Source organism: Erpetoichthys calabaricus, chromosome 5, assembly GCF_900747795.2.
Source record: "Erpetoichthys calabaricus chromosome 5, fErpCal1.3, whole genome shotgun sequence".
In the NCBI taxonomy this organism is placed as follows: domain Eukaryota; kingdom Metazoa; phylum Chordata; class Cladistia; order Polypteriformes; family Polypteridae; genus Erpetoichthys; species Erpetoichthys calabaricus.
Window position 1 is genome coordinate 240708828 of NC_041398.2, and position 26376 is coordinate 240735203.

General features: G+C 42.1%; 1 protein-coding gene across 3 annotated transcripts in view; it reads left to right on the top strand.

Annotated features, from left to right (window-relative positions):
* The first annotated feature begins 22025 nt into the window (after window positions 1-22025).
* The window catches only part of lrba (LPS responsive beige-like anchor protein), an 830448-nt gene continuing 826097 nt past the window's right edge, over window positions 22026-26376 (top strand). For all 3 annotated transcript variants that reach the window (XM_051928096.1, XM_051928098.1, XM_051928097.1), the window contains exon 1: window positions 22026-22987. In XM_051928096.1, coding sequence (XP_051784056.1) covers window positions 22826-22987 — 162 coding nt within the window. In that variant the 5' untranslated portion in view covers window positions 22026-22825. The remainder of the gene's footprint in view (window positions 22988-26376) is intronic.

Genomic DNA, 26376 nt, shown 5'->3' on the forward strand with positions numbered 1-26376 from the left:
ATAGTCGGACTCACCTCGACGCACAGCTTGGACTCTGGAACCAATCTCCTTGAGAGGGGCTGGACTCTGTACCACTCTGGAGTTGCCCCCGGTGAGAGGCGCCGAGCGGGTGTGGGTATACTTATTGCCCCCCGACTTGGAGCCTGTACATTGGGGTTTACCCCGGTGGACGAGAGGGTAGCCTCCCTTCGCCTTCGGGTGGGGGGACGGGTCCTAACTGTTGTTTGTGCGTATGCACCGAACAGCAGTTCAGAGTACCCACCTTTTTTGGAGTCCCTGGAGGGGGTGCTAGAGGGCATACCTTCTGGGGACTCCCTCGTTCTGCTGGGAGACTTCAATGCTCACGTGGGCAATGACAGTGAGACCTGGAAGGGCATGATTGGGAGGAATGCCCCCCCCGATCTGAACCTGAGCGGTGTTTTGTTATTGGACTTCTGTGCTCGTCATGGATTGTCCATAACGAACACCATGTTCAAGCATAGGGGTGTTCATATGTGCACTTGGCACCAGGACACCCTAGGCCTCGGTTCGATGATCGACTTTGTGGTCGTGTCGTCGGACTTGCGGCCACATGTCTTGGACACTCGGGTGAAGAGAGGGGCGGAGCTGTCAACTGATCACCACCTGGTGGTGAGTTGGCTTCGATGGTGGGGGAGGATGCCGGTCAGGCGTGGTAGGCCGAAACGTGTAGTGAGGGTCTGCTTGGAACGTCTGGCAGAGCCGCCTGTCAGAAGTAGCTTCAACTCCCACCTCCGGCAGAACTTCGACCACATCCCGAGGGAGGTGGGGGACATTGAGTCCGAATGGGCCATGTTCCGTACTTCTATTGTTGAGGCAGCTGACCGGAGCTGTGGCCATAAGGTGGTCGGTGCCTGTCGTGATGGCAATCCCCGAACCCGTTGGTGGACACCGGCGGTGAAGGATGCCGTCAAGCTGAAGAAGGAGTCCTACAGGACCCTTTTGTCCTGTGGGACCCTGGAGGCAGCTGATAGGTACCGGCAGGCCAAGCGGAATGCGGCTTTGGTGGTTGCTGAGGCAAAAACTCGGGTGTGGGAGGAGTTTGGGGAGGCCATGGAGAACGACTTTCGGACGGCTTCGAGGAGATTCTGTTCCACCATCTGGCGTCTCAGGAAGGGGAAGCAGTGCAGTGTCAACACTGTATATGGTGGGGATGGTGCGCTGCTGACCTAGACTCGGGACGCTGTGGGTCGGTGGGGGGGAGTACTTCGAAGACCTCCTCAATCCCATTAACATGCCTTCCAATGAGGAAGCAGAGCCTGGGGACTCAGAGGTGGGCTCCCCCCATCTCTGGGACTGAGGTCACCGAGGTGGTCAAAAAACTCCTTGGTGGCAGGGCCCCGGGGGTGGATGAGATACGCCCGGAGTTCCTCAAGGCTCTGGATGTTGTAGGACTGTCTTGGTTGACACGCTTGGTGGACATCAGGGACAGTGCCTCTGGATTGGCAGACCGGGGTGGTGATCCCCCTCTTTAAGAAGGGGGATCGGAGGGTGTGTTCCATCTACAGAGGGATCACACTCTTCAGCCTCCCTGGAAAAGTCTATTCAGGGGTCCTGGAGAGGAGGGTCCGTCGGATAGTCGAGCCTCGGATTCAGGAGGAACAGTGTGGTTTTTGTCCTGGTCGCGGAACAGTGGACCAGCTCTATACCCTTAGCAGGGTCCTGGAGGGAGCATGGGAGTTTGCCCAACCAGTCTACATGTGTTTTGTGGACTTGGAAAAGGCATTCAACCGTGTCCCTCGGGGAATCCTGTGGGGGGTACTCTGAGAGTATGGGGTACCGGCCCCCCTGATAAGGGCTGTTCGGTCCCTGTACTATCGGTGCCAGAGCCTGGTCCGCATTACCGGCAGTAAGTCGAACCCGTTTCCAGTGATAGTTGGACTCCGCCAGGGCTGCCCTTTGTCACCGATTCTGTTCATAACTTTTATGGACAGAATTTCTAGGCGCAGCCAGGGCGTTGAGGGGGTCCGGTTTGGTGGGCTCAGGATTGGGTCACTGCTTTTTGCAGATGATGTTGTCCTGTTTGCTTCATCAGGCCGTGATCTTCAGCTCTCTCTGGATTGGTTCGCAGCCGAGTGTGAAGCGGCTGGGATGAGAATCAGCACCTCCAAATCCGAGACCATGGTCCTCAGCCAGAACAGGGTGGAGTGCCCTCTCAGGGTTGGTAGCGAGATCCTGCCCCAAGTGGAGGAGTTCAAGTATCTCAGGGTCTTGTTCACGAGTGAGGGAAGAATGGAGCGTGAGATCGACAGGCGGATCGGTGCGGCATCCGCAGTAATGCGGGCTCTGCATCGGTCTGTCGTTGTGAAAAAAGAGCTGAGCCGCAAGGCAAAGCTCTCAATTTACCAGTCGATCTATGTTCCTACCCTCACCTATGGTCACGAGCTATGGGTAGTGACCGAAAGAACGAGATCGCGAATACAGGCGGCTGAAATGAGTTTCCTCCGCAGGGTGTCTGGGCTTTCCCTTAAAGATAGGGTGAGAAGCTAAGTCATCCTGGAGGGGCTCAGAGTAGAGCCGCTGCTCCTCCGCATCGAGAGGAGTCAGATGAGGTGGCTCGGGCATCTGATCAGGATGCCTCCTGGACGCCTCCTTGGTGAGGTGTTCCAGGCACACCTAACCGGGAGGAGGCCCCGGGGAAGACCCAGGACACGTTGAAGGAACTATGTCTCTCGACTGGCCTGGGAATGCCTTGGGATTCTCCCGGAAGGTCTAGAAGAAGTGGCCGGGGAGAGGGAAGTCTGGGCATCTCTGCTCAAGCTGCTACCCCCGCGACCTGACCTCGGATAAGCGGGAGACAATGGATGGATGGACGGACAATCAGCCCGGACGTCCCGCGAGAGACACTTTAATGTCCTGCTAGACAAAGCAGTGAGACCAAAGGACAGGTGCTGTACAGGCTTTTAAATGATTGACACGCAACAAGCAGAACGCGCAGCTCGGCAGCAGGAGCAGAAAAACAGCAGCTGATCCATCCACATCTCCTTAGCTTGCGCTCAGCCTCCCCCCCCCCCCCTTACTAACGCAAGCGGCAGAGGCGCAAAGTGGTGGCAAGTGCTTAGCACGTCCTGGATGCGAAGCAGCGAACAGGGGGCAAAGCCCCCTAGTATTTATTTATTTAAAGAGCTTCTGTTGAAAAGCCAAATGTCCCCCAGAGAACAAATAAAGTTTAGCAGTGCCCAGCCAGTACCTGGACCAGGAACCAACCAGGAAAAGCTTAGGGCTGCTGCTGGAACAGTTATTGGCAAAGTCAGCAGGGGGCACTTACCCTTTGTTCTGAATGTGGATCCCAATGCCCCAGTACAGAGACAGGGACACTGTGCTGTAAAAATGGAGCTGTCCTTTGGATGAGATGTAAAATCAAGGTCCTGACTCTCTCTGGTCATAAAAGATCCCTGGGCAATCTTTGCAAAGAGTTTTGTGTATCCCGATGTCCTGACTAAATTGCCCACCACTGCCTAGTTTTTCTGGCCACCTAATCATCCCCCGTCTCTTACTGGCTAACTATCTCTCACACCTTCACTGATGAACAGCTAATGTGTGGTGAGCATTCTGGTGCAAAATGGCTACCGTCGCATCATCCAGGTGGATGCTGCACATTAGTGGTTCCCCACTTTCTATGTAAAGCACTTTGAATAGTGAGAAATTATTATTAATATATTATTATTAGTGACATGCATGTTTTGAACCTCACAAAGAGAAGAAATGCTTGTCTGCCTGACATCTTGTATGTTACATACCATGACAAAATGGAAAAAAGAATTAAAAGTCAGAGAATGCTGCTAAACTTGATATAGCTGTTAACCCGTCATAAAGCATCTGACAACATGGTTGTCAGAAAAAGGTACGAGCACAAATGAGCAGGAAGATCGCTGTTCAGCCGGTAAATATCCTCACAGGTGGCACAGTGGTAGTGCTGCTGCTTTTCAGTAAGGAGATTGTGGGTTTGCTTCCTGGGACCTCCCTGTGTGGAGAGTGCTTTGAGTAGTGAGAAAAGCGCTATATAAATGTAAAGAATTATTATTTATTATTAAATGTGATATGGGCTGTGATTTTCAGCTGTATAATTTGATATGGTGTGGTGACAAGATCAGTGACTGTGATTGGCAAATCTGACATGCCCCATGTAATGTAACATCAGATTAAGCCAACTGAGAGTTGCCAGTCAACCTAACAACATGTGTTTGAACTTGGGGAAATACAATAGCTTCCAGAAGACATGCACAAGTAGGGAGAGGATATTCCATTTTCTCACAGAAGGCACCGGAGCCTGGAGCTGAACAGGTTTTAAAGCTCTTTTGCTCTTTAAATATATGCACTATACATTAATAAAGCCATAATCTGAGCATAGAACCTCATTTTCCATCCTAGCGAAAGTAGCAGTGTTAACGGGCAGAGAAAGGCTGATCAGATCTATTGTCTGTAGACTTCCAGTGAAATTTACATATGCCTTTAAAACAAGCTGAGAGATATAATCTCTATTCTCCTGGGTCTCCTCCCAATAGGCTAGGCATGTCACACCTCCCATGGGTGGAACTAAGTGGGATGCACAAACCACCCCAACTGGATCATGTAAATCTGGAATTTCAGTGGATTTACTTCAGGTCTTTCCTGACTCTCAGGCTCTTCACCATATCACAGAGAGTAAGCCCTGCAGACTTGTGGAAGAATTGTGTTTTGACAGTTTGTAATCACAATGCCATTCTGTCAGTATCCACAGATTGTGACTTTATATGAGGACAGATAAGTTAGGAACTTAATTTTAAGACTTTCATTTCATTCACCAATATCTGGTATCACTTCATTCACCAATATCTGGTACAATGTTTACATTTTCATCATTGTGGCACCAATCCATTGGTCACTCTTTTAGTTCCCTCTACCCTCTTTCTTAAATAAAGCTTTCAATACAATCATCCCAAAGCTTCAAGATAAGAAACTAACCCAGTTCAACCTGCCTAGTTCAATCTGCCATTGGATCACAGACTTTCTTACAGATAAGAAACAGTATGTGAGGCTGGGTACACATATGTCTGACCCATTAACCCTTAATATTTTTGGACTGCAGGGATGTATCCTTTCCCTACTACTCATCTCACTACAGTATATACAAATGACTGTACCTTGATTTGTCTGTCAAACTTCTTAAATTTGTAAATGACATCACACAAAGATGCCTCATTTCAAACAATGATAGGTCCACATACAGGCTGACATTGCTGTGCAGCCATAATAATCATATCATAATAATGGACCTTAGCACTCAAAAAATTATTTCAGGAAAAAGTCACCTGTTCACTTATCACTTGCTATAAATGGCTCAGCCATTGGGATGGCAGAATCATTTAAGTTTCTGGGCATTGTGCTGTCACAAAACCTTAAAATGGAACATAAACATCACATGTAGTATTAAGAAAGCCCATCAGAGGATGTTCTTTTTGTGTCAGCTGAGGAAATTTAATCTCCCTCAAGCAATATTGGTCCAGTACTACATAGCCATCATCAAGTCCATTCTGACCTCTAACCATCTGGTTTGGTGCTGCCTCTGTTCAGGTTAAGTGCATCATCAAAGGCTGTGAAAAGATTGTAGGCTGTAATTTACCTCACATTCAAGTCCTATACGAGTTCAGGGCCAGGAAATGGACCACAAAGATCATTACTGATCCAACTCACCTAGGGCATCACTTGTCCCAAAGACTTCCCTCTGGCAAAATAGCACGTCACGCAAACAGTTTTTCTTTCAGGTACAGTTATTCTGACTAATCAGGTCTGAGCTTCTACTCAGTATCTATGTATCCCTGCACATTAAACTGTCTAGACATTTCAATCCTGCTATCTCTTTATTTGTTGTATTGCCTATGTATGCTGTATCATATTTTATCTTCTTATATTTATCTTTTGTATTCTGTGTTGTCCTTTAATGTTGCACAAATACTATCAAGAATATTCCTAATACACATTAGTCCTGGAGGACCACTGTGGATGCAGGTTTTCATTCTGACCCCTTTTTTAAATGAGTGCCCTGTTTGTGCTACTAATTAACTTCTTGTGAATTCGTTTTAATTGAATTGCTTTTTAAAGATTTGCTCCCCTGAATGTCTTCATCTTTCCTCTTAATTTCTTTGCTTAAATGGCACCCAAACAGAAATTAAATGTGAAGTGAGGGAGCCAACAGAAGACCAACTAAGTGAGGGTGTCAAACTCCAACCAATTTCACTCTAACCAGCTGCTTAATGAGGTGCCAATTCTTGTCATTAATTAAACCAATTCTTTAATTTCGTGGTTTCTTGCTGCTCTCATGGTGCATTAGCAGACATTTCCGAAATTGTTGATTTTCTCTTTCTAAGAGCGCTGGTAAAATGTTTTGGGGACCTGAGAAGATCGACATTCTGGAGACCTTCAACTTTCTTTATTTTCAGATATTGTATGATGGACACCAGCTGTTTTGGTTCATTTTGTATCTCATTATTGTTTGGGTGCTAATCAAGGAAAAAGAAACAAAGGGTCTGAGTCTCCAAGAGCAAGTCAAATAAAATTAGTTCAAAAGAAGTTAATTAGCAGCAAAAACAGGTCACTCATTAAGAGAAGGATTAGAATGAAAACCTGCAGCCACGGTGGTCCTCCAGGACTGGAGTTGGCGACCCCTGCATTACTGTATCTGGCCAATAAAATGAATTCTGAATCTGATGTCTGAAATTCCTTAGTCTCCACCATTCTAAGTAGTTTTTCCACAGCAATTCAAAAGGAATTCACCATTCACAAAGCTTTGCAGGCTAAATATGTTTCAAGTCTCAGCTGGAACTTGATATCCTGTTCATAAAAATCTCAAAGAGCAGGGGAGAAAAGATGGCAGAGTTTTATTTAAAAAAACTGAAAATACATCTAGTCTGCAAATCTTCTTCTTCTTCTTCTTTTGACTGCTCCCATTAATCTGCAAGTAAAGGGATTAAATGACCAACAACAATAGCTTTAGAACTCCATGCACTTGTAGTTCCTCTCATACAATACTCTGGCAGATGCTGTCATAAGACAAGCATTTAATTCCATTCCATTTATTTAACTAGGTGCACTTCCACTCATGAGCAACGCATGTTTTACAAAAAATTTAAAAATGAAGTGAAAATTAAACACAAAACATAATGTTTAATAGCATCTACGAGGTCTGTCCAGAAAAAGTCCAGCCATTGTTAATATTATGAGAACGGTTTGCGTGGCATCAATGTAACCTGGCAGCCAAGGAGAGTGGATTGGAATGCGTATGCGTGAACAATGGTGACTTCACTGGACTAGTCAGTGGGGGCGCTAGATGCCATTGAGTAAGCACGTGTACTGTATGCCTATCGCATTCAAAATGACTGAGCGAATAGAGCAACTAATCTACATCAAATTTTGCGTTAAGCTTGAACATTTGTCTGCGGAAACTGGATGATTCAGAAGGCTTTCAGGGATGATACAATGAGTGCAGTGCAAATAAAAGTGTGGCACAAACATTTCAAAAAATGCCCCCCTGCAGCTCAGATTTGGCACCGTATGACTTCTGTTTTTTCCAAAAACTAAAATCATCTTTGAAAGGGAGGAGATTTCAGACTGTCAATGAGATTCAGGAAAATATGATGAGGCAGCTGACGGTGATTCCAACAAAGGATTTTGCAGAGTGTTTTAAACAGTGGAAGAGATGCTGAGAGACCTGTGTGAGGTCCCAAGGTGCCTACTTTGAATGGGACTGAAATGTCATTGTCCTATGTACAACATTTTTTGTATCTTGTATCTTCTGCAATAAATGTATCTATTTTTCATATTACATGGCTGGATATTTGTATATAATGTAAGTAAAATTTCAAGTAAGAATTTCACATGACAATAAACTTTAAATGTAATGCATTGAGAAAATACCAAATGACATTCAAATATAAAGGATAATTAATGGTTTACTGCTCCAAAGCCATGATAAACCTGGGATTGCTGCTTCTGCTTAAGGGATCTGACTATTAGCTGATGTCTCCTCTGCACTACACTAGCATTGTCATTCTCGGGACAGATGAGGGAGTAAGACCCACGGTACCTGGGACACTACCTCTAATACTACCCCAGCCTATCAATTCAGAGGTGCTATTCTTACTATCCATAAAATATTACCAAAACATTCTAACAATATCCAAGTCACTCGCAGTAAACTCATCTCTAGGAATGGGAACAAGCTCACTAGATGCTTTGATAATATGTGCTCATCCTATTCATGAGTTCATTAAAACATTCCTTCTGCAATGTGAAAATATTCCCATCTGAGCTGAACATTTCCCAATCCTTTATGAGACCTTGGATGGCAACCCATCTGCTCTGCGTTTGTGGTGAAATAGTTTGCCAGAACCTTGGCAAGGCCATTTGTAGGTCATATAAAGTTCCTCCTATATCTAGTCCATTCCTTTATTGACTGTCACTGTTACATCAAAACTAAATCTGGAAAATGTCCCCAGCACACTCCATGGAAAGTCTTCTTATGTAGCTAACCAGTTTTCGGTGGCCACTTGTATTTACAAACGAGGCACTATGCTCTTTCCAAATGTTCTCAGCTACCGAAGACGTGAATAAGAATCTTTCAGAGACAATATTTCCAGGATCTCCTGAGATGAAGACGAAGATCTACAGCAAATGCTGAACTCTGCCTGGGAAAAGCTGTTTGCTATACAACTTCAGGAAAGCCCCACTATTAGAATTGTGAGACCTAGGACCCAATCATCTGAGTGGCCCTATTTATGAAAGTTAAGGGGCACATGCTCCAGACAGCTAATTAACTTTTAACTCCTTGCACCATCTGTATTGAAATGGTGAAAAAACACATCAGAATAATAAAAAAATTTCCAAAGAAAAGAATATAGAAATTGATAACGTGCTGAAACATAGCCAGATTCCATGAATTAATTATTAATTATTAATTCATGAAAAGGGAAAACTGCAAAACTTCTACTTTGCATCTTTTACAACTTATAGTACTTTGCTATTTCAAAGAGAATTTTATGGTTTTGATAGATAACACTTTATTTGTTCCCAGGGGGAAATATGGCTTATTCGTTCTCATGGGGAAATATGCCTTTTTACAAAAGCTCAATAAATAAAAATTAATACGGACAACAACCTCCCTCTAAAATACACACCAGAATGATTAAAAGGAAAGAAAATTAAAAAGAAAGAAAAACATCTGACTCGTCTAAAGATAATGAAGGGAAGTCGCAATCATAATGAAGCACTATAAAAGCATATCACTGTCGATATAATGGACTCTATTATACCGACAGCAATATGCCTTTATTGTGCCACACTATACACTCACCTAGTCATGTTTCTTGACACACATGCTGAATAATTCATTGGCTGAGTGTACTCAGTGTTAGTGTGTCCGACAGAGGACATACAGCGTTGTCCGTAATGGCACATAGTTTTGTTTTCATTATGTCCTTCACTACCACCTCTAAGGGGAGGCTAATGTGACTAAAGATATGGAAGAGATGTCACAGTCAGAATGAGGCACTATAAAGGCATATTGCTCCTGGTATATTGGAGCCCCTGTAACATTTCTTCACACACTTTTCCTGAATAACTTGTTGGCTAAAAGTATTCAGTGTAGTTGTGTCAGAGAGAGGACATGCAGCATTGTCCATAATGGCACCCAGTTTTGTTTTCATTATGTCCTTTACTACCACCTCCAGGGGATCGTGAGTGTATCCCATAACTGAGCCTTCCTTCCTAATCATCTTGTTGACTTGGTGGGCCTCTCTTGAAGTGATGCTGCTAGCCCAGCACAACACACCATAGAAAATCACACTTCTCATCATAGAGTTGTAAGACATGTAAAGGATGTCACTACCCACATTAAAGGAGCACAAAGAAAAAAGAGTCTGCTCTGCCCTGTCCTGTCTAGTTCCTCTAGTGTGTTATGACACTAGTCGAGACTGTCATTGATGTGGACCCCTGAAGTACTTGTAGCAATACACCACCTCCACATCCACTTCCTGAATAGTGACTGGGCGTAGAGGCTCTTTGGTGTGGCGAAAGTCAATGCCAAGTTCCTTGGTTATGCACTTACTACAAAACCGACCAGAGTCACTGTCACCCAGAATCAATTTCTTAGATCTGTTGCATGTAGAAGATTTCCAGTACTTCCAAAACCTTAATGTACCATCAGATTTCCAGTACTTCCAAAACCTTAATGTACCATCTCTGCCACAGTCCAGCCTGAAAACGTAAAAGTCAAATTCATGTTTCAAACCTTATAAACATGCAGTTCATCTACAGTTCTCATAAATAATTCCAGGGTTTCAAAAGGTAATCAAATTTTCTATAGTTTACATTTTTATAATGTAGGAAATAATTATCAATGTATGACTTCTTGACTGGATAGTTTACGTGGTACTGATGACTCCATATGAGTGGCTTTAATTTATCACTTATGTAGTGGAAAAACCTTCCTCTGTTTTCAAAGAAATCATTCACAGATAGCAGATGAAAGTACAGAACAATTCTTTATTTGTACACAGGTATTCACAACTGTCTCAATCCATCCACAGAGTGAGCATTCAATAGAACAATTCATCTGCCTGTATGCTTTTCTGTTACATTACGTCATCCAATACATCTCATCTTCTGACTCTTAATATGCATAATATGCATAGCTCCATCCAATCAGCAAGTGCCAACAGTATTTTCTGACTCCTTTTGACTCTCCCATTAATCTGAATATTGCCTTGTAATAGGAGTGATCTGTGGACTCTACTATTGATTTTAGCACTGCTTCATAGGAGGGGTGTTTGGGCTTTTACATTAATTTATTCCTGCTTTCTAGAGGGGTGTTTGTTACTCACCTACTTCATTTTATCCTTAGCAACTATCTTGGTGGATCCTCTAAGATGAGACAAAAGCCTCACGTGCCTAAGCTTAAAACAACATTTAGTTAACTCTTTAGTTACATTCAATTTTTATCCTTATGTTTAATAATTCATTGTTATAACATCATATAAGTATACACTTGTATTCAATTGTAAAATTATATCATGCATTGATTAAAATATTGATTAAACTTCTATACTTATAAGACCAATAGCAAAATATGATGCTCCCATTTGTTTGCTCATAATAGAAAAGAAAAATGATATAGAAGGTATAGTAGAAGTAACTGGGTAACCTTTCTAATATCTGAATTTCCCCTTTTTGCTTGTGTAATGCTTATACTTGATACACTGTAGCAAACTGAAAGTAAATCACTGAATTTTTTTACCACATTTTAGACCACCTCGAAAACAAGCTCTTTGGAGTAAAATACAGAGGATTAAAAAAATTATGCACTAAGTATAAAAATGAATTAAGTTCAAAACAAGCTGTGGTCGGTTTTATAATGTGCCCATATACTAAAGGGGGCAAATGAACCCCATTAAGAACAGCATTAGTCTATTCTAATACAATAGAAAAAAATGCTAATAACCCATCTGGAGGAGCAAAATAAAGCTTTATAAATGAAATCCTTCACCTGTTCATTTTTAATCAAATGCTTCTTTATTTAATTAACTGGAAATTGAATTTCAAAATGAACAATTCAAACAAACTGACTACACAAGTAGGGTAGAACAAACAAACCATAATCTAATTACAGTATGTGGGATTACTGTAAACCAATTTTTTAACAGATAATACACTTATTATTTTTTTTACTCTTAATATTGTTTTGTTTAGAAACAAAATAACACACTTTTACATAATAGCCAAAGAAGAACAGATTACAGATTGGCCTTTTGATGATGCAGCTCAATGTGATTAAGTGCTCATAACTGTAAGATGACACAAATAAAACATAATTATTTTACTCAGTTATTGTTCATTTCAAGTTGTATAAAATGAAATGCAAGGTGAAATTATTATTAAATAAAACATGTATACAATTGTAAAGAGCTATATTCCTGGATGAACTATTGGGACAAGTTAGCTATTAGCTAAATGAACGAGCCAGATGGACTGAATGGTCTTCTCTTGTTTGTCAAATTTATTCTGTTGTTATTTAGTCTTAAAATATTTTACAATTATCATGCAGTCTATGTAGAGAATAAAATTAGAATATCTATAAAACGAGCAGAAAGTTTATTTCAGGGCGGCACGGTGGCGCAGTGGGTAGCGCTGCTGCCTCACAGTTGGGAGACCTGGGGACCCGGGGTCGCTTCCCGGGTCCTCCCTGCGTGGAGTTTGCATGTTCTCCCCGTGTCTGCGTGGGTTTCCTCCGGGCGCTCCGGTTTCCTCCCACAGTCCAAAGACATGCAGGTTAGGTGGATTGGCGATTCTAAATTGGCCCTAGTGTGTGCTTGGTGTGTGGGTATGCTTGTGTGTGTCCTGCGGTGGGTTGCACCCTGCCCAGGATTGGTTCCCTGCCTTGTGCCCTGTGTTGGCTGGGATTGGCTCCAGCAGACCCCCGTGACCCTGTGTTCGGATTCAGCGGGTTGGAAAATGGATGGATGGAAGTTTATTTCAGACCATATCTGACAGAGTGTGCAGCACAGCTCCTGGTCCAGGCTTTGGTCTTGTCACGTCTGGACTACTGCAACTCTCTACTGGTAGGACTACCTGCAAGTGTCACCAAGCCACTGTAGAAGATTGAAAATGCAACGGCACATCTGGTGTTCAACCAGCTGAGATGGGCATGTGTCAGTTCTCTTTTCAGGTTGCTACATTGGCTCCCTATAGCAGCACACATCAAGTTCAAATCTTTGATGCTTGCCTACTGAGTAGTTAGTGGGTCACCACTGTGGCAAGCGGCTGGGGGTGGCAACCAGCCGGGATGCCCGGAAGGACCGGAGGAGGGATTATGCCTCCTCCAGACCACGAGGGGGCGACCGCCCTGGTGGCTTTGGGGACCACAGGAACTGAGCTTGGAGGCTCAGCCCTATAGGGGCCCGTGGTCACTGCCAGGGGGCGCCCCAATGCCTGAAGAGCACTGGTCCTCAGCACTTCCGCCACACCCGGAAGTGCTGGGGGGAAGACGACCAGGGACATCGGGAGTGCTTCCGGGTGCGCAGCCGATACTTCCGCCACACTGGGGAGTGCGGAAGATTATCGGGAGGCCCCTGGAGCACATCCGGGTGATTATAAAAGGGGCCACCTCCCTCCGTTCAGTGGCTGGAGTCAGGAGAGGAGACGGACAGAGCTTGGTGGAGAGGAGTGGAGGCAGTGAAGAAGGCATTTGGAAAGGCCTGGACTTTGGGGGAGTTTTGGGGTTGTGTGCACCTTGTAAATAGTATATTGTAAATAAACGTGTGTTGTGGTGCTTAAAATGATGTCTGCCTGTCTGTGTCCGGGCCGTGTTCCACACCACCTACAGTGCCCTCCATAATGTTTGGGACAAAGATGTTTACCTTGATCATAATGTTTGGGACAGTTTCACCTTCAAACATCATGGATGTTTGTGATTCCTCAGGTGCGTTTCATTACTTTATAAGATACCTATGGCTTGCTTCTACCTACAGACAACCTTTGGAGACTATAGTTGCTATTGTTCAACATGAGGGCAAGAGCTGTGCCAAAAAAAGTAAAAAAATGCCATTATGAGGCTAAAAAAAACAACAATAATACCATTCAAGACATTGGTGAAATATTAGCATTACCTAAATCAACTGTCTGAAATATCATTAAGAAGAAAGAATACACTGGTGAGTTCAGTAATAGAAAAGGGACTGGTAGGCAAAAGAAGACCTCCGCTGCTGATGACAGAAGAATCCTCTCTAAAGAAAAAGCCCCAAATGCCTGTCTAACAAATCAGAAACAACCTTAAGGAGGCAGATGTGGACGTGCCAGAGATTACTATCAGCAGAAGACTTCATGAACAGGAAAACAGAGACCACACTGCAAGATACAAACCACTGTTTGGCCACAAAAACAGGATGGCCAGATTACATTTTGTAGAAAAGGACTGAAAAGATTTTATAGAAAAAAAGGTCTTGTGAACAGACAAGACAAAGATGAACTTGCATCAGAGTGATGGCAAGAGCAAACTGTGGAGATGAGGAGGATCTGCCCAAGATCCAAAACAGAACACCTTATCTCATAAACATGGTGCTGGAGTATTATGGCTTGGGCATGAATGGCTGCCACAGGTACTGGCACACTTCTCTTCATTAATGATGGAAATGCTGACGGCAGAGGCACAATGAATTCTGATATGTATGGAAATATCTGATGTGATTATGTTCCAGTAAACACCTTCAAACTCATTGAACGGCACTTCATTGTACAAGATAATGATCCACATATACTGCCGAAGCAACACAGGAGTTTTTCAAAGGTAAAAAATGGAAACTTCTTGAATGGCCAAGACAGACACCCAATTGAAAACCAAATGAGCAGGCTGTCCATATGCTGAGAAGAAAACTTAAGGAGACGAGCCCCCAAAACAAGCAGGAGCTGAAGATGGCTGCATTAGAGGTTCGGCAGAGCATCACCAGAGACGTTCCTCAGTACCTGATGATGTCTATGAAGCGCAGATTTCAAGCTGTCATTGCATGCAAGGGATATGTGACAATGGACTAAATAAGATGGATTTAATATACCTGCCATTGCTGTGTCCCAAACATTAAGGTGGCCTGAAATCGGGGGACCATGTAGAAAAAGTGTTGTCATTTCTACATGGTGTGACTAAAATGTATGCAAATGCCCTAAAATGAAAGTCTGCAAAGTCTACTTTAATCACATCTGAATTGTTTGACTTGTATTTTTAAACTGTGGAGCAGAGGGGTAAATCACAGAAAAATATGCCTTTGTCCCAGACTTTATGGAGGACACTGTATATGCTGTATATGAACACTTCAGGGCTCCTATGCTCCTTCTCGACCATACAAGTTTGCTGATGCACAGCGCCTGGTGATGCCACCAATCTATGGTACCAAATCTCAGTCCATACTCTTTTCACATGTAGATGTTATCTGGTAGAACCAGCTGCTCACCTCCATTTGAACATTTTGAGTCCCTCTATATTTTTAAGAAGTGTTTGAAGACTCTGTTTTTTGGTGAATTTCTGTCTAATGGCATTAGTTTTTTTCTGTATATTGTAACTAGCTTGTATTTTGTTCTGAGCTCTTCATTTGTGGTGTTAAATTCTGTAACCTTGACCTGTAACAATTGTTTCCAAACAGTCCCCTAGACTGAAGACTACTTGATTATGCTGACCTCTTTTGTACATTGCTTTGGATAAAAGCATCTGCTAAGCAAATAAATGTAAATGTACAGTGTAGTGTGACCATTTGTGCTGCATCCCGTCCCCTGGCACAGCTTTGGCCACTTCAATTACAGGGAAAACACTCTTTTATACAGCATTCAAATGCAAAAAGAAACACACCCTCAGAATGGCAGCAGCTGCTATACCACATAAAGCACACATCGCACATTATTATGAGTCTTTAAACGAATTGCACTCACCTGTTGTCCTGTTCTCTCTTGTCCAGTGCAGACTGCCACTGACCCAGTCACTGCCTCTGCTGCGCTCCACTCTCTCTATAGTTGAGTCCCCTCATGGAAGACATCTACAAGTTCTTTTAAAATCAAGAATTGGAGTCGTGCTAATGGAGAGAACTAGGAAGTTGCCTGCTTTGCTCTAAATGTGAATTAAGACCCCGTTGTTGAATAAAGGTTGAGTGCTCTTTCTGCAGGTGCCAAAAAAAATGTTCTGTTTGCTTGATGGGGCCTTAATTCAAATTCACGGCAAAGCACACAGTTTCCTAGTTGCCACCATTACAGCAACTCCAATTCTTGAGTTTAAAAGAACTCATTGATTTCTTCCATGAGAGGAACTGACTGTGGAGAGAGAGGGGCACAGCGCAGGCTGCACAGGACAAGAGAGAATAGGACAAGAGGTGACTGGCATTGGCTTTAAATATTCATAATGATGTGAGATGAGTACTTTATGTGGTATAGTAGCTGCTGAATTGGCAACTGAAATCCTGAAGGTGTATTTCTTTTGCATTCAAATGCTATATGAAAGAGTGTTTTCCCTGTAACTAAAGTGGCTGAAGTTGCTCCAGGGGACAGGACACAGTGTGAATGGTCACAATATACATTCACTGAACAAATTATTAGGTACACTATACTAATACTTGGTTGGGCCTCCTTTCACTTTCAGAACAGCCACAGTTCTTCATGGCATGAATTACATGAATGTTGGAAACATTCTTTTGAGATTCTGGTCAGTTTTAACATCATTTGCATCACGCAATTTTTGTAAATTCCTCACAAACAGGCCCCAGGTGGTGAGAGTAGGCAAACACATGTCCTCATCACTCATTTTAAACACAGGAGCGCCGCAGGGCTGTGTGCTTAGCCCCCTCTTGTATTCCTTGTTCACTCACGACTGTGTTGCAAAACACGGCACAAACACCATCATCAAGCCTTATCACTGACAACGATGAGGCGGCCTACAGAGAGGAGGTGCTGGCATTGAGTAATTGGTGCCTGGATAACAACTTGTCTCTTAACATCAGCAAAATCAAGGAGATGATCGTGGACTATCGGAAACAGCAAGGCAGAGAACAACAGGCCATCTACATCAGCGGCGTAGAAGTTGAAAGGGTTAACAGCTTCAAGTTCCTCGGAGTAAACATCACTGAGGATCTCTCGTGGACCCTTTACATAGACACTGTGGTCAAGAAAGCTCGCCAGCGGCTCTACTTCCTGAGGAGGCTGAGGAAGTTTGGCATGAATGCCAACATCACCTCAAACTTTTAGAGGAGTATGGTCGAGAGTCTGCTGACGGGCTGCATTACCATCTGGTATGGGAGTTGCTCTGTCAGCAGCCGGAAATCACTACAGAGAGTGGTGAAGGCAGCAGAGCACATCACGGGCAAGAGTCTCCCTGCCATTGAAGACATTTACCTCCATCGGTGCTTGCGTAAGACAAGCCGCATCATAAAGGACCACAGCCATCCATCACACCAGCTGTTCTCCTTGTTACCATCTGGCAGACGATACAGGAGTCTGGCTAATCGGACTACAAGACTTAAGAACAGTTTTTACCACCAGGCCATTTGACTCCTCAACAGCAACACCTGAACACTTACATACACTTACATTACACCTACATTGCATTACATCTACATTGCACTACTCACACACAAACTGTACCAGCACACACTCTGAATACTGACTGGAACATGCATCTGCACTTTATGGAATATGCATCTGTACTTATAAAACATTATCTGTGCAATAACTGTCATTTGTACTTGCTGCTCATTCAACTCATATTGCTCTATAACTTCTTTTAAAACGTACACATTTTATTTTATATGGCTTGTCTATTTTTAACTTGTAATTTTTTTAAATTATTTTTTAGCTTTATTGGATCTAGGCTGAGTGACTTGTTTTTCTTGTCATACACATTTCATTGTATGTTGACCCTGTGTTAACCTATATATGACAAATAAACCTAAACCTAACCTAGTTGGACATTCATGCTTCAAATTGCCCTACTACAACATCCCTAAAGTGTCTGATTGGTTTATTGACTGGGAAGGCCACTGAAGAACACTGAACTCATTTTCATGTACATGAAACCAGATTGCTCTGTGATATGGTGCATTGTCTTATTGGATGTAGCCATTAGAAGATAGCTAAATTGTGGCCATGAAGGGATGCACATGGTCAGCAACAATGCTCAAATAAACTGTGGTATTCACACAATAGCAGAATGGTATTAATGGGCCCAAAGAATACCAAGAAAATATTCCACCACGATATTACACCAGCAACTCCAGCAAGGGTATAAAACTAGAAATTCTAGAAATTTGAGCACCTGACCAGGATGGAGGATGACTTCTTGCCTGGCCATGAGGCCTTAATGGATGAACTGGGCGAACATGGGTGCCTGGAGCAGTTCATTCCCCCACATGTTAGGTGGCAGTGTTCCTCAGGGTTAAACCCAGTTAGGACACTCGCAGGGTGGCATGGGAATTGGAGTCTGGAAACACAGCCCTGTCGGGGTCCTTGGGTGCCACTAGAGGGTGCTGCTGGGGGAGGACTATCCTGATTTCCACACGTGCTTCGGACAACCATTAGCAGTCCCGGTTCCAGTTTAAAAGAAGCCCACAACCTCACCTTGAGGAGTCAGAATTGGGAGGCAGCAGGCAACATTCACTTGGAGGAAGAACGAATGGAAAAAATTCATCATTTGCTATATTCTGGTGGTTATTTTGTCTGATGATTAATTGGAATGTGGTGGTAACAAATAAATACCTTTCATTGGAAAACAGAATTGTGTTGGGTAATATTGTGTCTGTGGTTTGGGGCTCAGTGGATTCCTTTGTGATTACACTATCTGGATGAAGTATTAGGATAGCTTAGGTATTAGCTAGACAAATGAGCCTGATGAACTAAACGGTCTTCTCTCATTTGTCAAATTTCTTCTGTTATTATCTATTCTTAAAATATTTTACACTGATCATGCCGTCTATGTAGAAATTAATAATTTCTTGAAAAATTAGATGAAAGTATATATTTCACATTACCATGCAAGCCTATCAGACAAAATTAGCCTTTGCTGCTTCAACTCTGTGTAACAAAGTTTTAACAAACTTTATTAAAGTTTTAGCTTATTGACACTGTGTTTTTCTAATTAATCAGAACATAAACTGAATTTCTGTTAGAAAACTGACATTTTCTGCATATGATGGCTGATGGTGTCAAATGTGCCTTTACTATATTGGTACATGAAAAAGGTGAGCCTTGTGTCTTTTGTGCTTTTCAGACGTTTTTATGAGCAAATCTGCAAATACTAAAAATAGTAAAGAAACCAAGCATGACTTCACCAAGTTACAGAATGTAATACTGGACATCTTTTGGTAATTCAATTGTTTACACATCATCAGATTTTAAGAATATAAGTAATGCTATATTCTGCCTGTACCATATCCATCTTTGGAAAATGATCACTATGAAAGGCTTAATGTTAAAAAAGAAAGAAATAAAAATGGCCAGAAAATATGAGGCTTTTGAAAAACACCATGCAATTTTTATGTAGCTATTATATTTTTTTCCTATTCTCTCAAAATTGCCTTATGTGCAAGGGCAGGCTAATTATCCTTTCATCCAGCAGCAAAATAAAACCGTATCAAATAGATGGTCTACCTGTCTTTATTTTTCTGTCTGATGCAAAGCACATACAATACATCTGATATGACAAAAACACTTAAAATCCAGTCAAGCATTTGCTGTAAAGCTTAACATCAAGGCAACATTTCAAGCAGTGCTTTACAAGTGTGGGTTCTCTATTGTGGCTGATTTTGATTTTGATCAAGTCCTCAATAAGAATCATATTCCTTCCTTTCAATGCAAACCTCATGTAATTAAACCTAATGCAACAACAAAAGAATAGAAGGCCGAAAAAGGGTTGGGGCACCAGGATAAAACCTGTTTAATAATGATACTGGAGATTGTGCAAGAGACCTCAATGATTGCCAAAGCACACACACTCAAAATGAGAAATGAGTCTTCTTTCATTTGTGGTCATTAGACACCTGAAATTTCACTAGCAGCCTGCTGAGGGTCACGGATCGAACAGACGGCCCCACATTCTCCTCAAGCACACTTTGAATATGATACAGAATTCACAGCTGACTCAATGACTGCAAGCTGCCCAGGCTAAGAAGCAGCAAAGCATCCCCAAACCAGAACATTTCTACCACCATGCTTCACAGCTGGTATGAGGTTCATCTCCTGAAATGCTATCTTCAATCTGTGGCAAACATGTCTTCTGTTACTACTTTGGCCAAACAACTCATATATCATTGTTTCAGAAGGCCTGGTCCTTGGTTAGATGTTCAATTGCAAATTATAGCCTTGCTCTAAAGTTTTTTTGACAGTAAAGGGTTTTTCCTGGCACACCTTGCATGCAGATCAAATTTATGCAATTTCGTTCTGATTGCACTTTGACAACAACTTTTGCCACCTCCAAATGTTACAATGAAATTCTGGGTCTCTTGGTGACTTCTTTTAGTATAAAATGGTCAGCTCTTGGGCTGAATTTGCTAGGCCATCCAATCCCGGACAGATTAACAGTCATCTGAAACCTACGCTACGCGTATTTAATTTTCCTTACAATGAAATGATTATTTTCAAATTATTTGCTGATTTTTTAAAATCCCTTGCCACACTCCTAGGCATCCACAACCATCTTTCTGAGGGCCTTAGAGACCTGTTTTGATCTTAGCATGATGAAACCACACATATCAATAACAAAGAAAACTCCAGACACTCCAGATCTGTGGTTTAAATAAGACAGGATCTACCTGCTTACTCCATAAGGAGGTTCTAATCATTGGCATCTCATCTGGAATACCTGATTGTAATTTGATGGACTTGAAGTGGTGATAAATTCAGGAGTGTACTTCAGTGGCAGACCTACATTTTTGGGTCTCCTGAATCTTCACACTCGAACTGTTATGGGGGCCCTTTTACAAATAGTAATAAAGTCTGGGCAACCATTGTTATTTTCTGTAAAGAAGTTGTTCCATGTCAGATCACCACACATTTTTTGAAAATGTCGCCACTACATCTCACAATTTGATTAAAATCACTGTACTGGATTACCTTACATGTCAAAATCATGATCAAAATCAGACAGAGGAGCAGCTTCAGCGACAGACTGCTGTCACTGTCCTGCTCCACTGACAGACTAAGGAGATCGTTCCTCCCCCACACTATGCGACTCTTCAATACCACCCAGGGAGGGTAAACGTTAACATTATTCAAGTTATTGTCTGTCTGTATACCTGCATTGTTATCATTATTTAATTTAATTTTTTCTTTATTAGTATGCTGCTGCTGGAGTATGGGAATTTCCCCTTGGGATTAATAAAGTATCTATCTATCTATCTATCTATCTATCTATCTATCTATCTATCTATCTATCTATCTATCTATCTATCTATCTATCTATCTATCTATCTAAAATCAAAAAATTTCCTATACCTTATAGTTTTTGAATTATGGAGGGATGAAAAGTAAAGTTGCTTCTGGGGCCCTGAAGCTTAAGCATCATTAGTTTCATTGTAGATCCACCCTTGGTGTACTTACTTGTTCCATATGACAAATCTGTGTTTTTGTTAATTTATATTATGAGAAAGAATACACCATGTCAATTTTATGTCTTCAAGTATACCACCTTTATCTGTAGGCACTGTTTTTGCATGTAGATCTAAAGTTAACTTATTTAAATAGGTTGAAAAAGTCAACTATTTCCATGGGGTGTACTCACATGACTGTATTTGTTCATATTGGTAGTAATATACATAGGGCTGTCTTAAAGTATTGGCACAATGTGCACTGGCCATGGTCCCCAGGAGCATAGGGGACCATGATGTTTCTGATGCCTATATATGCTTCTATTTTGCTATCAATACAGGAGTCCCAGCGCAACACTTTCCCAGGGGGTCTATGATGCTTTACATGTTTTTCATTTCTACAAGGCATTAAACAGGAGGTCATCATGTTTTGGACCATCAGTGTCTGTTCGTTCTTTATTGCGGATGGTGAGAGTTCAGTCCAGACTTGGTTCCTCCTACTTTAGTCACAGAGTAGGATGGCGGTGGCTTTATAATTGTAATTGGTTCAGCCGTACAATTCCCCAAAGGTTCCCGTGGCTTAAACATTAATAAAGGACTCGGCTCGGGAACGATCGAGATCCTTCCTCAATACCGTTCTGTTACTTGCGAACACTCCCGCACCACCTCCATCCTCTAGGTGTCTCAATCAAAGGCGTCAACACGCAGCTCCGCATCTACGCCTCTCTCCTCCAGAGCCACTCGCTGTTCCCTTCGCCTTCTTCCGCGTCCGCACCTGCACCCGATTCCTTAACGCACAATACACCTGTGTCAGAGCAGCGCGTGCATGTGGTCGTGCGCGCGCATCCATCCAGCCCGTTTGCTTACCTGGAGAGAGAGCGTGCACACCTGGACGCCAGTCGCGAGCGGCGCGCCGAGCTGTTGCGCATGCGCTCTTCTCCCTTGGGGGACGGTACTGTCATGGCGGAGACGAGCAGCAGCTGCTGTAGGAGGTGAATCAGGAAGCGAAAGGAGATGGAACTAAAGACCGCCTGAATGACACGAGTAACAGAAACAAGAACAGCAGTACTTGGTTATATCGCATGTTGGTCGGGAAAGACTCGTTTCTTTGTTGTCTGAATAAGGATTTTGAGCGTCTCACTGGAGTGTCTACGCTGTTGGATCCTGCTGCGTTTTGTAGTTTTCTACAGACCCCTTCCCGCGGGGTTCAGGTACCTGCCTGGCATTTGCGGGCTGTATTTCGGAGGAACGACGAAACTACACCGGCTTGGCTATCTGCCCCCTTTGGTTGGCCTTCCCTTTTTTATTTTTTATTATATACAAGAGCTCACCCCGTTGAGCACTTATTGTTAAGAGAAACCGAAACACCAGAAACTAACTTGAGGGTCTGTCCTTGCAACTTTCTCCATGCTTGGCACTACATCTTAAGTTTCACCTGCTGACTGTCACCCGGGATAAGTAATTCCCTTTGGTAATCTGCCTCTAGAGTGACGACGACTCCAAGCTAGTAGCCATATCTTCCCGTATAACGCCGGCGTGAAGGATCGGGCTGGAATTCTGCATTGGATGGCGAGTGAAGAACGGCAGCATCATCATCTACAGCTTGGAATTGTTTCTTAGTCAACGTTAAAACAAAATCTTTTCTCTGCCGTCAAAAGTTTGCTTGACACTTTCTTTTTATTGATCGAAAGCTTCAGCGCAGGTGTGGAGCGATCCCGCTGCCTGGAAAAATGGCCAGCGAGGAGAATACTGGTGAAGGGGGCACCACGTCCATGTCGCTGAACCCAGGGATCCCTATTAGGGGAATAAGGATGAAGTTCGCAGTGTTGGCCGGGTTAGTGGAGGTCGGAGAGGTCACACACAGGGACATCGTCGAGACAGTCTTCAATCTGGTAAGATGATTATTTTAAAGAGACTAGCCGCTGCGTTTTGAACACCACTAAAGAATGTTTACCCTTGAACTCAAAAGAACATTTTTGCATTATAAAATATTTGTAGAGTTAGCCATAATAGTTGTACCGCGCTGGAGATATTGCGAAATTTGGCGCGGCTGCAGACCTCACTGTAACCTAGTAGTTCACCCACCTGTGGTCTAGTTTTTTTTAAGTGTTTTAACACAAGTATAACACGAACAAATCTGTGGTGCTGTTTAAACAATAATTTAGTCATGAAAGTTCTAAAAGTATATGTTTGATTCTTTAAAAACAATAACACGCTAGACAAATCTGTGCGTTAGTTTACATTCTCAGGCAACTTTTTGGCCTTTAATTTATAAGATTCATGTGGCAGAGGCCTACTATTTAAACAATTTATTTATTATAAGCAGAAGTTAATCTCTATTGAAACGTTTTGATGCAGATTCTGGAAGTTTAGTATAAAAAAAAATTGCAAACTGAAAGCTGATAGAAGTATAATTACTGTTCGTATAAATTGCAACTTGTTTCATTATCATGTGGCAGGCCTCTTGTTATCTTAAAACCTGTAATGAGTTTTGCTTTATAATCATCTATTCTCTGACCTGCCTATTACTGTATAGTTTGGAATGAGGTCATAAGTGGGCCTGGTGCATTTGTGCAGTTCAATGTTAAGGATAAACTATTCCATTGTCATTTTTTGCTTCGTTATACCCTCATTTTTATTTGGTTATACCTTCATGTGTCGTGGTGTACTTTGGGTTTTCAGAAGATATAGCTTTCTATACCTTTTTCTAATCCTGAGGGGTGGTGGAGCTTACCCCAGCAAGCATAGGGCCCAAAGCAGGATCAATTAATTGGCTGCCAGTCCACCATAGTGATTATACACACACACACTCACTCACTCTAGTGCCATTTTAGTGACACTAGTCCACCTAACCCAGAGGAAACTCAAGCACATACAGGGAGACCATGCAAGCTCCACACATGGAGGACTAGGATACAAACCCTGGTTTCCTTACTGCGAGGCAGCAGCGATACCACTTCTCTGATCTGATTGGAAATTTGCTTGAGGCTGGTAGTGGCTATAAGCTAATTGAAGAGACAAGCTCAGTTATGGGGGACACATTCTTGACTCCCTGGAGGTAGTAGTGAAGAAGGGAATGAAAACAAAACTGAGTGCTATTATGAAGAGTGCTGTACATCCTCTCTCTAATACACTAACTCTGAGTACTTTCAGCCAATTCATTATTCAGCAGAATGTCAAGAAATGCTACTGGGGCTCTTCTTTTTAGTAATTTTAGTGTATATTTGATAAGGTTTGTTGTTCATCATAATTTTTTTTAATTGATCTTCTGTAAAAAGCCAAATTTTCTCAGGGGTCAAATAAAGATCTCTCTCTTCCAACCTCAATTTGGATGTCAGTATGACAATCTGATGTCGCCCCCAATGAATCCGCTTAACTGTATCCAATATTTATTTATGTAGTTCTGTGTTTAATGTAACTCAACTGGGTGAATTTTGCCAGACTCCAAAATATCAGCATTGTTTTTATTTTGAATATATAAGGCATATAACACCAATTCACTTGTTAGACAAGATGTCCCTTTTGATTTGTTGGGTCTTGTCCATTTATGCTAGGGATGCCTTTTAGTTTTTACTTTGCAAAAATCAGTTTTGGTGCGTTAAGAACCTGTGCTAATTCGGAATCTGTAGTGCCAGATATTTCTTTCCTTATTCCAGCCACTTAAACATTTTAATCATAATAATTTTTTTTTTACCGTAGGAGTAGGATATTACTTGTATGATATTATTGCTAATCCAGTAATTCCCCTGACTCTTTACCAGTTATATTGTTACTTCAGTAAACATTCATTTCATAATTAACCCATAATCATGTTTATCAGTATGGATTTAAGAATTGCCAGCTGACTGCTTCTGGGATAAATTTGAGTACCCAGCAAAAACTCTCATGAAAAGATGAGAGAACATGGTAACTTAGTTTGAACTGAATGTTGCTTAGCATCATGTTAGAAACCTGAGTATTCCTTCTGCCTTCATATTTGGATTATTGTCTTTTACTTTAGAAGTCAGTCATTCTCCAGCCTGCTATATCCTAACAGAGTCACGGGGATCTGCTGGAGCCAATCCTAGCCAGTGCAGGGCAGGAACAAACCCACCGCAGGACACACACACCAAGCACACACTAGGGACAATTTAGGATTGCCAATGAAGTATTACAAAAATATGAATATTATTATTGCATGTTTCTATCTTTTTTGTAACCTGCTTGTCAGGTTCTGGGTTACAGGAAACTGATGCCTGTCCCAGGAGCCTCTTCTGGACAGGAATCAGCCATAGATGAAGTGACAGCTTTGCTTCTGCTTATTTTTAATTTCTTAAAATGCTGTGTTTAGTGATTAGAGCATCTTATAAAGTATAAATATGAAAACTATCTGTACTGTTTTCATATTTGTTTTAGCAGTATGTGGCTGAGTGACTTACCCCATGATAAAACAGTGTGCTGTATATATTTAGAGTTCATTGCCTTTTTATGCCGATAAAAATATAACATCGTAATGTTTTTGCTATTTATTTCTGATAAATTGAAGAGTAAAACAATTTAGTGATCTTTTGTGTTACTGCAACAAAAATAGGTCTTCGCTTTCATAAATTATCAGTTGAATATTATTCCAAAGTAAAATGTCTTAATTAGATAATTTTGCTCTTTGCTGATATGTAAACTGAAAAACACAATGATGAAAGATCACACATTCGATATGCTAGAGCTTGGTCTGTTACTATTAATATGATGCTTAGTTTGTCGTAGTTTAGCCAAATTCCCACAATACTACCTGTATATAATACACATCTCATAGTTCATAAAAAATTGTTTTACTACAAATTGAGTTAAAAGGGGTAACTTTTAAAATCTGCTGTTAGTGGGTAAAGGTATGTCTAAGTTTTTTAAGATCTGTTATTGATTTGCATTGAAAAGAAGCCTATTGCAGCAACTTTGTGTGCAAGGTGGTACGACCCTGTACAGTATGCAGTTTTTGTTTTTTTTTTTGCTGTTTATGCTCGCGTGCATACTTTTGGACCATTGTGTAGATGGCAATTGACCTAAAGCTTATCTTTGGGAAGTTAGAGGAAAGCTGGTCAACTTTGAGGAAATCTATATAGACAGGGGAGAATGTTCAAACATGATGCACATTGGCTATACTTGGACTTGAACCTAGGTCTGTTAAATTACAGCTCCCACTCTCCCACTTGCATATGACAGAAGGTGCTGTAGTATCTGAACCAGTTCTGTGAGGTTCTCAAGGTTCTGCAATAGCTTCTTCCCCTTTGCTGTCCAGACGTCTAAC